General features: G+C 51.2%; 5 protein-coding genes across 5 annotated transcripts; 3 read left to right on the top strand and 2 right to left on the bottom strand.

Moving 5' to 3' along the window:
* Nucleotides 1-2,187: 2,187 nt before the first annotated feature.
* M436DRAFT_85658 (uncharacterized protein) lies at nucleotides 2,188-7,747 on the bottom strand (the record flags this gene model as incomplete). Its single annotated transcript, XM_013568120.1, has 2 exons — nucleotides 2,188-7,592; nucleotides 7,654-7,747. 2 exons carry the CDS (start codon nucleotides 7,745-7,747, stop codon nucleotides 2,188-2,190), a joined length of 5,499 nt encoding a protein of 1,832 aa, XP_013423574.1.
* A 456-nt stretch (nucleotides 7,748-8,203) lies between these two features.
* Nucleotides 8,204-9,316, top strand: M436DRAFT_56308 (TLD-domain-containing protein; the record flags this gene model as incomplete). The annotated part of the gene is made up of 2 exons (XM_013567982.1): nucleotides 8,204-8,803; nucleotides 8,858-9,316. The coding sequence occupies 2 exons, from the start codon at nucleotides 8,204-8,206 to the stop codon at nucleotides 9,314-9,316; spliced, it is 1,059 nt and encodes a 352-aa protein (XP_013423436.1).
* A 1,333-nt stretch (nucleotides 9,317-10,649) lies between these two features.
* On the bottom strand, nucleotides 10,650-11,448 carry M436DRAFT_85660 (uncharacterized protein; the record flags this gene model as incomplete). The annotated part of the gene is made up of 2 exons (XM_013568121.1): nucleotides 10,650-10,658; nucleotides 10,708-11,448. 2 exons carry the CDS (start codon nucleotides 11,446-11,448, stop codon nucleotides 10,650-10,652), a joined length of 750 nt encoding a protein of 249 aa, XP_013423575.1.
* Nucleotides 11,449-11,551: 103 nt separating this feature from the next.
* M436DRAFT_85661 (uncharacterized protein) lies at nucleotides 11,552-12,715 on the top strand (the record flags this gene model as incomplete). Its single annotated transcript, XM_013568122.1, has 2 exons — nucleotides 11,552-12,232; nucleotides 12,287-12,715. 2 exons carry the CDS (start codon nucleotides 11,552-11,554, stop codon nucleotides 12,713-12,715), a joined length of 1,110 nt encoding a protein of 369 aa, XP_013423576.1.
* Nucleotides 12,716-13,021: 306 nt separating this feature from the next.
* Nucleotides 13,022-13,585, top strand: M436DRAFT_56225 (uncharacterized protein; the record flags this gene model as incomplete). The annotated part of the gene is made up of 3 exons (XM_013567968.1): nucleotides 13,022-13,179; nucleotides 13,319-13,424; nucleotides 13,517-13,585. The coding sequence occupies 3 exons, from the start codon at nucleotides 13,022-13,024 to the stop codon at nucleotides 13,583-13,585; spliced, it is 333 nt and encodes a 110-aa protein (XP_013423422.1).
* Between the last annotated feature and the right edge of the window lie 182 nt (nucleotides 13,586-13,767).

Below are 13,767 nucleotides of genomic sequence, written 5' to 3' on the forward strand. Positions count from 1 at the left end.
CATAGCGTGCTTGTCAAAAACGCAAGCCACCATGTCTCTGCATACGGGCAGCTCGCATTCCGTCCGAGGTTGCTGTCTCGGGCCCCGGCCTGCTTTTACCTCCGACAGCACTTTCTATCAAAAATGACGAACATCCGCACCCGCAATACCCTTGTGCCAGAGTCCGAGAGATGAAAATCAGGGGCGTTCGAAGACCTGTGGAAGAACGCACTGCCCGTTAATTCGATCCTTCTTCGTCAGTGTCAAATGATCAGCTAACATCCGAGAGGTACAAGGCAGCCATATCGGACCCTGATTTCCTCCGTCGTATCCGTCTCCGAGAGGGATTCTTCCAATCTGTTATAGCGTGTGGCAATTTTCAAAACCCACCCACCCCTTGATGCCGGCTTTCCAGTCTTCATACCGACTCCCGGTTCGTGAGCGGCGGTGACTTATGACACCCGCCGGTACCGGGTTCCACAAGGTCATTCGTCCACGAGCAAAGAATGACAACTACTACAAGATACAACTCGCTCGGTCGGTCCCGGATTCTGATTGGCTCGGAAGCCGAATCCTCGACTCTTGTTCGATTCCAGAAGCATATCGAGCCCAACGTTCTCAGCTACCCTTGCTGATCTCGATGAACGTGGATATCGGAAGCCCTAAACAGGGCAGACGAGATCATGAACTGATCGTTGCATCTGATTAGTCGCTGCTGGAATTTTGCATCCGAGGACTCGTTCGACGCCTCACCCTTTGCAATCAGATTCAGATGAATGATTATTGTATGCCGAATGCCGAGGACCGTGAATCCACCACCTGGCATCATTGTGTGGCATGTGAGCATGCTCAGAGCTTCAGCCATCCGCCAAAGGTATACGTGACCCTGTTATGGTTCATTCAATTCTCCACAGCCAGGTTCAGTGATTGCATTCGCTCATAGGTGAGGTTGTGCCACGCAATCCCAGTGACATATTAGTCTACTTGCCGAATGCCAATCGCAACAATGATCTCGAAGAGCAAATATCCTCACTACAACATTGACAATACTACCAAGCCTGCACTAATCACCACATCGCGAGATGAGCAAGACTTTTGCGAGTCACCACCGCGCGCAAACTTACCACAAACGGCCCTAAGCTAGCTACCGACTACTGTTGGATAGTGATTACTAGCTCTTCCTGCTCCTGAACCTCAACCCGAATTTGTACCGAAGACCTCTCGCCTAACAATACAAATAATTGCCATGGCGTGCAGAAGCCATCAGAGGTGTTACTCATGCAGCAGGACCAGCTGAATGACGACGTCCCGAGTTGTCGGGCTTCAGATCTGGAGAAGTTCGAAATTTTGGCAAGAATTTTGAATGCGGCTGGTACGACCCTGCTGTCGGACTGATCATCTCTTTGCTCCACTTCACAGGCCCTTGGAGATGTCAACTCAAACGAGGAAGGACGGCCGTGATGTTCGTGTATCATCTTCATGAATGTCAGGTGTCCTGGCTGCCATAAGATGTTGTGGAAGATGATTCTGTGTTTTGCCTGCTCCCCATCAAAGAAACAACCTACATTCGACACACCAGTAGGCATATCGTCATGACCATTGCCATATAGAATCACAAACCAGGGGAAACCCTTCAAATGATTAGGCCCTATTACAAGTAGACCGAACGATAAAAAGAAAACCCATCGAGGCTGTTATACATTGTCCATCAAACCACCATATTCTGGAAGGAACGCTGCAGTGCACACACATCTCGCACGCTCGCAAATCCTCAACTACCCTTGATGTACAACGGCAAGAACCACAACCATACCATGACATGTAATGAGCTTGCACATCTCCAGAGCCAACTGGTTGATGCACTCAGCTGGTTTTGTCGAGGACTGTCGAGGTTCGTATCTGGACGGCAATGACTCGTCATCAAGTGAGGCCGGACGAATCTCTCGTTATTTTCGGAGAAGTTGATTTCCCTCGCAACCCGTTTGTGATAAACTCCTGCCGTCTGAGGTTTCTCATGCTTGTGATAATTACCTCCTACACAATAGCGATCCTAAGCAGAATGGAGACCAATTGTCATCAAAGGAGTCCGGATGAGTCAAATTACACAGCCAGCAGAACAACCACAACCACCGAGCTCTGATAAAGTGATGACAGAAAAGTGTTTTATTGTTGAGATCTGTTTTGTTCTGCCCAAAAGTCCCATCTCTTTCAAGCCATGGTACTCTCATCCAAAACATCCTCCAGCAACCCCCGCCTGCAAACCTCTGTATCCGGCACGCCCATACTATACGTGGCCTCGTACGAAAACATACTCAACTGGCTAAAGAAGGGCTGCAACACACTTCGCAAAAAGTCGTCTTTGGCCATTGCTTTCGTGTCTGCCCCGTCCATGACCGAATTACCCAAGAACGGTTTTCTAGCACCCGCTTCGCCAGGTGTGTTGTTGGAAATAGTCGGTGGCGTGAAGGCGGAATGTTCAGAGTTCTCCATACCTAGGGCTTCGGCTGCTTCGTCTGTTAGAGCGACGGGATTGAGGTCCACGGGTCGGTATACGGCGTCGATGGTGTCGGTGATGTAGAGCCATTCATGCAGTTGAAACTCGTCGGGTGATAGAGTAGTGAGTAGATCGAGGAGTTTGCAGGCTTGCAACAACGAAAGATTGCTGTAGATCTCTTGATCGTGGCCGCCGGGTAGGCATGTCGTGATTGCCTTTTGCAAATTAGAGTTGAGGACAGGCCAGACGGCGGATAAGTGTATGGGGGAGAAGGAGAGCACCATCGCCCGGAAGACCATGAAGACTTCTGCTCTAGTGGTTGATGATGGCGAGGAAGAGGAATCGGCGGTGCACAGATCGACGAGCTTGTCCAAGATTTGTGTTAGATTACCCACGAAGGTGTCTTGTTCGCAGGCAAGCATGAGGAGCATTGTTTTTCGCAGAGTAAGCTGCGTCCTTCGATCGGCTTCAAGACGTGCTGCGTTGGCGCCTACGCCGAACATGATGCCAGCTGTAGAAGGAGCGGTGATCTTGGACAGAAGCTCAGGCAGACGGTCTTTGTCACTGAGCGCCCACTTGCGCAACACAGGGTACCATCCGTCGTGCATCAGATCTGCAGAGCACATTAATAGTCGGGAGTTGTTGAAGGCATCTGCAATGTCCTTTTTCCAGTGCTTCGAGTTTGGTCCCTGCTGAGCGATGTGTTCGAAAAGCCTCAGCAGATCTTTATTAATGTTCTCAGGGAACGCTTTTGCATGTGAGGCTGGTGTCATGACATTGCCCGAAATGGTGTTGACAGCAGTCGAAACTCTGTCGTTACTCTGGAGAACGACCGAGAGCTTGGGCATAACATACAGAAGACTTTGAACAAGATCACTCACGCCACTAGAAAGCTGCGACCCAGACGCTGGAGTCTCCAAAATGGTGCCAAGCGGTCGTGCAGTGAATGTGGCGGTCAACAACCGGAGGAATATATCACCTAATTCGCGACGCATCTTACGCAGTTCACCAAAGTTGGTGTTGTCAATCTTCTCAGCGAGCAAGACCGTGAACTCCAGAAGAGACGGCAGTATCTGCCTGTGAGGCAGCGGGTTTGAGAGCACATCTCTCAGGAAGATCGTACACTCGCTCCAGATCTCATCGGTCGCGTCGTCCTCGATTGCGCGTGCATAACCAAGCAGGAAAGCGGCCACTTCTGTTGTAGACAGATCAGATGTTAAGCTTGACCTACGTCCAGTGTCCAACACATCAATGTTTGTGCGACTGTACAGCGCATTAATGATGACAGGTACCGTATTTTTAGGACGCGACCCGTCCAGAACCAGCAGCAGACTAAAGACTGCTGCAGAATCGGCTTCTTGGGATGGCTTGGGCCGAGACCATATCAGAGCCAGTGTTTCAAGGCACTCCAACTCTTCCGCCGCGAAGAGGTTTTCAAGGATCTTCCTTGTGCGATTCCTCAACTTGAGTGCATTCAGTGAAATGGTTGCCGCACATGTAGCGTCCGATCGACCGCTTTCATTGCTCGCCCATGACCAGATGGAGAAGCAGATCCGAATAGCGTCTTGGAATGACAATATCATGGTAAGTCTGCTGTTGATGCGGCTGGTCTTACTCGGAGGTGCGTGTTGTCCATCTTGTGCAAAGACGCCGGAAATGTTGCCGAAGAAGCCTTGTGACGGCTCCGGAGATTTTGGTATGGGGCTGACGATTTCTTCGCTCTGGAATTGGCGATGGACATGAGCGAGAACAAGCTCAAGCCCATGCAACAGTGAAGATAGTGTTGATATAGGCACGGACTCAATTCGTTCCTGTGTGGAGTGCGAGATATGCTTCACATATCGGAAAGCACCTGAAACCTGCTTGCAGATACACTCAACAAGCGGCAACAAATTTGCAAAAACTGCATCTGCATACAGCGGCAAGACTTGATCAAGAAATTCAACCCAATGCTCGAGAAACAAGCGACTTGAAGGTGACGACAGCCCGGTCCGGAGGCAGCTCAAGAGCTCCGGTGGTGGCGTAGAAACTACTCGTTGTGGTAAATTCTCTGGTACCTCAACGGTAAGTGAAGGCCTATGAGAGGCGAGTGGACTCCGAGGCGGAGCAAATGTGCTCTGCATTGGCGCTGCTCGCAGTTTGAGAGCTTTCGATATTGTTTCGAGGTAGACAGTCTGTAGCGCTCCGATCGGACCCTTCAGAGCTTTGCTCAGAGTGGCGATCAGTGCATCATCGACCTCCATCTGCTTCATGAGTGATGCATCGGGACATGTCAGCAGCGTCTGAAGCACAGTCAAAGATGCATGTTGTAGAGACGGTGGAACAGTGCATCCTTGTAGAGCAAGTGTCTTCAAGCACATTCTTGAGAGAAACTCTATGGCATCGGTCTTTGTGATATCACTCTTTGAGTTGCTCGAAAAGCCAAATTGAAGATTTGAGAGCGTGAGCCACATGTGCTCGTTGGGGTTGCGCAGGAGATTTCTCAAGTGCTGGAAGCAGAAGTAGACACCATTCAGGCTTTGCTCTGCGTTCCTTCGTGTCCGATGCCGAGCTTCTTTCTTGCCTGCTTCGTAAGCGAAATTATTCATGTCGTTCTGTAACTTAGAACATATGATGTAAAATACTCTATCGAGACTCGAAAGACTTTGCAGCCACGAACGGACAACATCAGCCGCACCTGTGCCCTCAACGTTCAGCGAGTCTAAGAGCAATAGCAAAGGCCTCGTCAAGACCCTCTCTGGGTCGACCTCGCCACCAAGCTCGCCAGACGTAGGCATGACGCTAGGTCTACGAGACAAGGGCCTTCCAGGGCCTTCTGATCTTGGGTTGAAGCTCTGCATGGTGTGCTCCCAAAGGACAGTGAATCTGGAAGCTATTTCTGGGCCATCGATCTCGGATTGGTCACCAACAAGCAAGGCTAAACGGGCTTCAACTTGGTGTTCGGCTTTGGTCAGATTCTCCAACTGCCAGATCAACCTTACTGCCTCAACGTGGTACTTGGGTCTGAACGGCGATAGATGATGCCAGATACCGTTGAGAACATTGGTTTGTAACTCCATGATTTGTCCATGACTGAAGTACTGCGACTGACCCCCAGAAACACTGGCGACTATTACTGACATTATAGAGCTGATGACCAAAAATGATGACTGCTCGGTCGCGGAGTCTTGTAGCAGGCTATCTTTGTCAAGCGCGTGTTTGAATGTGTCGTGTATGTCCGCATCGCGGAAGGCCTGAGAGTTCGGCGTCTTTGTGATAATGCTGACGAAACAATCTGTGATAAGACCCAGCTGATTCATCAAGGTATTTGATGTCAAGATTAGCCTCAAAACCTTGATGACGCTCTGCAGTATGTATTCAGCAGTACATCGGCGATCGAGCTTCTCGGTATCGATGGTGATGTCTTCAAAGTCATCTCTTGTGTACTGCTGCGTGAGTGACTTGACGACCGAGGAGCAACTCTTAGATTGCCAAGAAGATTGAGAGAGACCATCATTCCTCTCTTGTCCGAAAGCACGTGGGGGCAGGAGACGTAACAGCCGTTGTGCGAAGCTCAGCACAAGAGCCATGAAGCGTTCTGATTCATTCTGCTTCTCGCTCAAGACAATAGCAAGGCGGGCAAAAAGAATAAGGACAGTGTTTGGAATATGCTTCAGAAGCATTTCTTCGTCACGCACGTCGAAGCGATCCATGACGAAGTGTAAAAATTCGAGACCATGTGACGACTCCCTCTCCGCAGAACGACGCAAGTCAAAGGATGAAAGCAGCACACTGACCAGGCGCGACCATATTAGACTGCTCTCAACGCCATCGAAGAAAAGGCTGGCACTGCGAACGACCTCTTCAAGTTGCGCTGGTGAACTAGTATGACTATACTCAAATGCATTTCTGAGAGCAGGCAGTAAAACCTTTGGAACGATCAAGCCGCCAACCTCCCAACGGTCCATCAAGGACAAGCACACGCGGAAGGGCTTCGCGCGGGTTGTCGGGTTGTGACTTTGTTGAGCAAGCATGTTCATGATGCTCTTTTCTAGAGATGCTGCACCATGTTTCTGGAAATACAGAGCTTGTTTTTGCGAGACGTTACCACGGGAGTCTGTGGGCGAGAGAGGAGCACCGTCTTCGAGCTCTGAAGCTGTCGAATCAGGGCCAAGAAACCACGACCACAATCTACGGTTCAGACTCATGTCTCTCCTCAACACACAGTTGGCAGCAGCAGTAGTGATCAGTACCATGTCTTTTGATCGAACATGATTGCGGAAGACAGGTGAACTGAGAGGCAAGTGGGTGACGAGTAGATCGAGGAAACCACGCTGCACAAGAATCTGCGAATCCTGGAGACCAGCAGCGAAACAGCGCACTAGTAGACCGGGCTCGGGATTGATGGCAGCTTGTGCAGCCAGAGGTAAAGCACTTTGCTCCGTCTGACTCGGATCTGAAGGCTTTTCCGACGGGGTGAAGTTGGGAAGTTTACGGGTCAGGAAGGCCAAAGCACCTTGCCTGCGAGACGGATTGGTGATGACAGCGAGGAAGAAGCACTGCCAGAAGTAGCCATCCTTTCCTTCTGTATCAGAACCATCTTCAATGTCGCGAGAAGAAGACTTTCGCAGGATGTCAAGCATGTGGAAAGCTCTGTCGAAATCCTCGCTTGTTTCATCTTCGATACCAGGCAACAATGACAGGATCAGAGATTTTGTAGCAGGACGGATATGTTCAGAGTCTAGCTTCAAGATGTGGTCCTCGATGACCGAGTAGAATATGGGCCGTACGGATAACGATGCGAAGGACAAGACAGGAACCAAACCAGGCAGGTATACGTGTAGCGTTTGACCAAGAGAGGGAGGAGGGAGGAAGGAGAAGATGGTCGCATAGACGTCGAGAGCCTTTTGATGGACACCGGAGGGCAGAGCAGGGTTGAGACATTGTGCCAAACGCAGGGCAACATTGTGGGCGTGAGGAAGATATTCAAGGTTCGGTGGAGGAGGGTGGAGGGCCTTTTGCAGGCGGGCTAGAAAGGCAATGTAGTCGGCCCATTCCTGCTGAGTACTATCGAAAGACGAAAGAGCACGTTCTATGGCAGTTGCATAGCGTCGAGTTGTTTTATCTTTTTGGGCGACAGCTACTTGGAGACAGGGTCAGTGACGATAGTCCGGCGACAGGAGGCACGCAAACGCACATACCGTCCTCGAGGCGGCGAGGAGCACGGAGGGCGGGCGAGGAGCGTCCGGTACTCAGCGGCGACACTGACCGCCGTCCATCACCAGGTTCAAACATCTTCACTCAGATACATGGAAGTTACGATGCTTGGTGATATGGTTGTTCCAGCGTGTTGCTGTATAGCTCGCGCTTGGCGTGGGGAGACGTGGCTGCTTCAGGTACGCGTCTGATAATACTTCTATTTTGCACAAGCATTGACAACCTTCTTGTCGATCGTGTAGACCAGAGATGGTCTTTACGGGCTTCTCATATGAGGGAGCTTCATCGTAAATGTCAAACACATGAACAAGTGGACGTATTCGTGTTCCAATGCACTTAAGCACGGAAGCCCTTACTTGTCAGGCGAAGGAGCGCGTCTTCGGCGGTGTGTTTGCGTTCTGTCATGACTGAGGAAGGCACGCACGTCACCGGCTTTGCTCTGACATAACAAGAACGAAATTAATAAAAAGCAGCGTTCAACGACTGTCGAATTTGTGAAACTGACTAAGGAAGGCTTCGCTTTTCTCCACTGTCATGCGACATTCATCCAAGTCTCCTTCTCCTCCCACTCGCACGCGCTCTCCCTCCCTAGGCGAATCCTCCTCCTCGGCCATCGATACACGCGACACTACCCTATCTTCAGACGACAACGACGACGCTCAGCGTCGAGACAGCGGCAGCGACAAGAACGAAGAATCCAGCTTCTTCCACCACATTGCATATCCCGTCTCGTACACCCTCAGTGGTCTCCTCCGCCGTCTCAGCGCAGACGAAGCTCCTACACCCCTCGCTCGTGCCCTGTCAGCCAACTACAACGGCGCCATGAGCCCTTCTGCCGCCCTGTTTGACGCTCCTAAACGCCGCCTCTCGCCTTTTCAGCCTCCGCCCCTGACTCCTCTGACCTTGACGGGCTACAGAGATGGCACCCCGCTGCCCAGTCGCTTGCTAGAAAAGGCCCTGGCAGAAGAGATTCGCTTGCTGATGCCGCCGCGAGTCCAGCTTGTTGATGAATGGAAGCTTATCTACTCGTTGGAGCAAAACGGCACATCCTTGGCCAGTCTATACAACTTGAGCGACGATTACAGAGGAAAGAGAGGTGGCTTTGTTCTGGTAGTTAGAGACGCCAGCCAAGGGGTCAGTCTCGACGCATCCATAAGTCATCTTACCAATACTGACACTGTGCTACAGATCTTCGGCGCCTACCTTTCCGACCCACCTCAGCCCCATCCCCATTACTACGGCACTGGCGAGTGTTTCTTGTGGAGCGCTTCCCGTTTACCTTCGATGCCCGATCTATCGTTGTTGCCTCCGCCTCCGTCAGCAGACACCACACACATGCAGCGTAGCACAACAATCGCTACTACAGAAAAGCCCTCTTTGACCCCTTCCTCGAGAAGTGGTACATCTACACCCGACAGAATCCGGTTCAAGGCTTTCCCTTACACCGGCGAAAACGATTACACAATCTTTTGTCAGCAAGGCTTCTTGAGTGTTGGTGGTGGTGATGGTCATTACGGACTTTGGTTGGACAACAATCTGGCCAGGGGTGTCAGTTCGCCTTGTCCTACTTTCGAAAATGCTCGTTTGAGTGATGAGGGCGAGAAATTTGGAGTTCTCGGGGTTGAACTATGGTACATTGGCTCTTGATTGAGGCGAGGCACAATTCCATGCTCTATGTTGCGTGGCATCCTTGGGGTGCACAAATTGCAGCAAACCTCTCAGCTGAACATGTCGGCAGTTCTTGCGCAGCTCTCTTGGGGGATTGAGCAAGCGCACAACAAAAACTGCATTCGAAGCTGGCAAACTGACACGACGAGAACACTCGATGATCACTCGTTGAAAGTTTGCAAGAGTTCTTGACTGAGCTGTCAAGAAACCCACCCACAGGACCAGTTGCCGGCGGCATGAATGACTCGCCCAGCTCTGATGCCAGCGACTTCATTGTCGCTGACTTAGAATATTCTCCACCTGAGTATTGAGGGCCAGACGGCTGGCTCATTCTGTGTCAGTCACGAAGCCAAACTGCTGTTGGACAAACTAGCAATGAATATGCCGAATGAGCCGTTGATCTAGCTCTGCCAAACCCGGGTCTATCAAGATGATAGGGCTGGGTAAGGCATCAATATGAGCGAGGTACACCGCAATGTGCCCTCGCATATTCTTATTGCACTCCTTGCTGATACTACTTTCTTGTTTTGGCACAAGCTATCGTGCGTACGGAAGATATGAATACTGCGTCTTGGTCGCTGGTGTTTGGAAAGACGCAAGGCGACGAGACGCAACCAAGAACCATCCATCTTTCAAGCCGAGCATGCAACGTTCTCGACCTCGAATGGATCTTTTGTGGAAACGATAAACAATTACCCGATACGGAAAGAGCTAAACTTGTATGGGCGCAGGGCTGGACATTGCAACGGTCTTTGATCCGACTTCCAACGGTCTTCCTCCCAATTCACTGCATCAACCCACATGGCCTTCCTGAGACACTCTGCCTTTATTGATAGCGTACGGTACATCGCTCTGCCGGCAACGGTGAAAATGGTTTCTCGTATACTGGTGACACAGAGGCTTCGCTGCAAAATATAACAGCACGATGGTCCGCCTAGTAGGATCTGTAGCCCTTTTGTTTATCGCACATTCGTTCCAACCACGCCTCACATCTCGCAAACTTGCCAATCGTACAGTCGTTTATTCTCCCGAGAAATCAAGATCAAAGCGTAAGGAGCGATGCGCGCGTCGAATATCTTTATGCCTCTGGCGGCCGCCGGCATGGTCGCCGGCTCACCTCTGGACTTCCAAGAACGTGCGGCCAACACCTGTACAGTCAAGAGCGTTCAGTCTGTGGTCACCAAACTGAGTCCTTCCGTTGCCACTCCTTACTGCCAATCTCTCCTCAAAATCTCCACAAAGACCGTAAACAAAACCATTAAGGCCCCGACTCCCTCGAAACATGTCGTCACAGCGACCGTATCTAAGACTGTCACCTCGACTAAGTATGTTAGGACGTACGTGATGGAAGGGTGACCAGATCGACTAACGGCAAGTAGGAACGTTACCAAGAATGTCACTTCCACGACATCTAGCTCGTTCAACGCTTCGGATACGAGAATCAAGACCAGCAAGAGCACAAGCACATCCAGCAAGAAAAGCAGCAGTTCTCTCAAATCCAGCAGCAGCTCTATCAAGTCCAGTAGCAGTTCTACCAGGATCAGCAGCAGCAGTAGAACTGTTGGTAGCTCTTCAGCTTCACCATCCTCGACCTCAACGCGATTGAGCTCGACTTCAAAGAGCCTGTCAGCATCGCCGACACCAAGTTCGATAAGCAGTGTCCGCTCAAGCTCGGCATCGTCTTCGAGCAGCATTGGAAGTTCGACATCGGCGTCATCAAGCAGTATTCGTTCCAGTTCGTCTTTGTTGTCTAGTGGCCCGGTGAGCTCTTCAAGTATGAACTCCATGTCCAGCTCCAGTAGTTCGATCGAGGGAAGTCTACGCGCAAACGCCATCATGGGTACAGCTTCGGGATCCTCCTCTGCATCGAAAACCGCTTCGAGCTCGAGTATTAGCTTGTCATCGTCTTCGGTCATGACCTCTGCGTCAGTGGTGCCGACCGGCTCAAACTCGACGAGCACATTGTCCTCGTCTTCAGCCGTAGCGTTTGTGTCAATGTCGGAGACTGTTTCGAACTCGACAATCGTGTCGTTCTCAACTTCGGCAGTAGAGGTCTCCACATCGGAAACGACTCCAATGTCAACAGCTGCTTCGTCTACGTCCTCAGTCATGGCTTCGGCATCACTGTCAAGTGCCAGCGAACATCCAACGCATCATCCCTCGCCCAATGCTACGACCTCTACCAATGGAACTTTGTTCTCAAACACGACAGCGATGAGCGGCAGCAGCACAGCATCATCCACCGGATTTGCCGACTTGTCGTCGAGCTCTGCAACAGCTAGCGGAGGCATGAAAAAGCGTGACTTGGAGGAACGCGCAGTCTCAAGCAAGAAGACATCGAGCGCAAAGAAGACGAGCACGAAAAAGACGACAAGTACTAAGAAAGCAACTTCAACCAAGAAAGCTAGCACTACCAAGAAGATGCAGATTGTGAAGAAAGCAACGAGTAGCCCAAAGTCGTCAAGCACCAAGAAACTCAGCTCGTCGAGCAAAAAGCCTACAACCACACCCAAGGCCAGCACCAGTCTGAAGAAGACAACAAGCACAAAGAAATCAAGCTCGACCACTCCCATCAAGATTGTGGTCAGCAGCAAGAAAGCCACGACATCCTCAAAGCCTGTCTCTACATCAAAGAAGATCAGCAGCACGACATCGAAGAAAGTTATCTCGAGCACAAGCTCTGTCAAGACATCGAGTGTTCCCATCAACAAAGGCCAACCTTCACAGTTCAACGGACTCAACAATGCACAGCAATCAAGCATCTGTAGCTGCTTGCACGTACCTACGCCCACCTTCACCAGGAATGTCTATGTGGACACATTTACCACCGTGACATCGACAACGACCGCTGTAACAACTCTTATCAGCTCCAAGACGACAACAGCATACCACACTGTAAGTGTACAAAACACGAATGCATTGGCACAAGAGATCTAACAAGACAAACAGGCAACCGCAAGCCCCGATCTCTTCTACATGCGCGCATCAAGCAAAAGCAAAACGTCAATCGACGGCCTCTACGCAGTCCTCAGTGATGGGGCAGAACTTCTCGGCTTCACAGCTGACAAGTCAAGCGGCAGCAAGTTCTTCTTCGCCTCTCCCAACCTGCTCGTGGAATCGGCATCGAACTGGCTGGCGAATATCGAGGAGGGCAATTTCGTGTCGTCGTTCTGGATGAACTCGGTGGACCGTATGCATACGGTCAACGCGGTACCGTTGGATTGTAGAAACAATGGTGGAGAGCTGTCGTGTACGAGTGGTGAGTTGGAGCAGCTGTACTGGTGCTCGGTTTGGGGAACGACATCGTTGGTACTTGGACCGTCGACTTATGATAATGGGTTGTGTAAGCCTGTGTCGCTCGATATCGTAAAGGCTTAGATGTTTGTAATTTTTAATTAGATTGCCAGTAACATGGTCCATTGGTGATTTTATCGTAGAAATCAGATCAAGGCAGCAACAGTATGCCTCAGGCTCGCAGGCGTTCGGTCATGGGAGCAGCAGTGGTGCGGAGAAAGAGAGCTTCTCCAGGTTCCGCAGATCGCTCTGGTGGTCATGAGCCAAACACACGCTCGCACACCCTCATCCTCCCGAACACACCCTCATTGTCGCAAAAGCACCCTCTGCACCGCCCATACACGTCTACGCAGCTCTCACACACCTCACAAATACACACACACACACACAATGGCTTCACGCGCACTCTCGCTGCCGGCCCGCCGCCTGGCCGCCGCTCTCTCCACTCCCGCCATGACCCGTCGCAGCTTCCAGAGCTCAGCACGCTTGCTCGAAGTCCCGGTTGGAGCCATGCCTGTCCGCAAGCCCGTTGGCGCCTTCCGTGGAGGGTACGAAACACCTTTCTCCACAATGCTATCTCTCTTGCACCTTCCGGCTTCCCTCACCTCTTGACTTCTGCCTCTTCCCATCCCACTTCCCGAGCCCAAAAGCCGTCGCGTGACCAAGACTGACATTGCAACTTGCCAGTGTCCTCGGTTTCCTCTCTGGAGCTACCATCAGCGGCGGAGCTCTGTACTACTATGTCATTGACGAATACCGCGTTTCCAACGAACTCTTGACCGAAGACATCTACGTGAGTCCCGTCAACCTTCATCCCCAACACGCCTTCTCTCCACACGCAGACCTAGAGAGGGGCACAGAGGCTAACAGTTGTGCGAACCACAGGCCCTTCAATCCGCCGTTTCACGCATAGAAGGCTATGTCAAGTCTCTGGAGGAAAAGGTCCGCAAGTGATGCTTCTGTGCTTCTGCTTCGCCCCAAGTCACATCATACCATACCCTGACGCGCCAATCGTTGCAATTCCTCAATCTTCTTTCCAACTGTTCGATCCTTGTCATCCCTCGACGCCCTCCTCCTTGCTTCAATGCATCTCGCCAGCATCGTCCTCTATCTCCTTTCCTCTCGAAACGCACACA

Source organism: Aureobasidium namibiae, assembly GCF_000721765.1.
Source record: "Aureobasidium namibiae CBS 147.97 unplaced genomic scaffold scaffold_21, whole genome shotgun sequence".
NCBI classification, from domain to species: domain Eukaryota; kingdom Fungi; phylum Ascomycota; class Dothideomycetes; order Dothideales; family Saccotheciaceae; genus Aureobasidium; species Aureobasidium namibiae.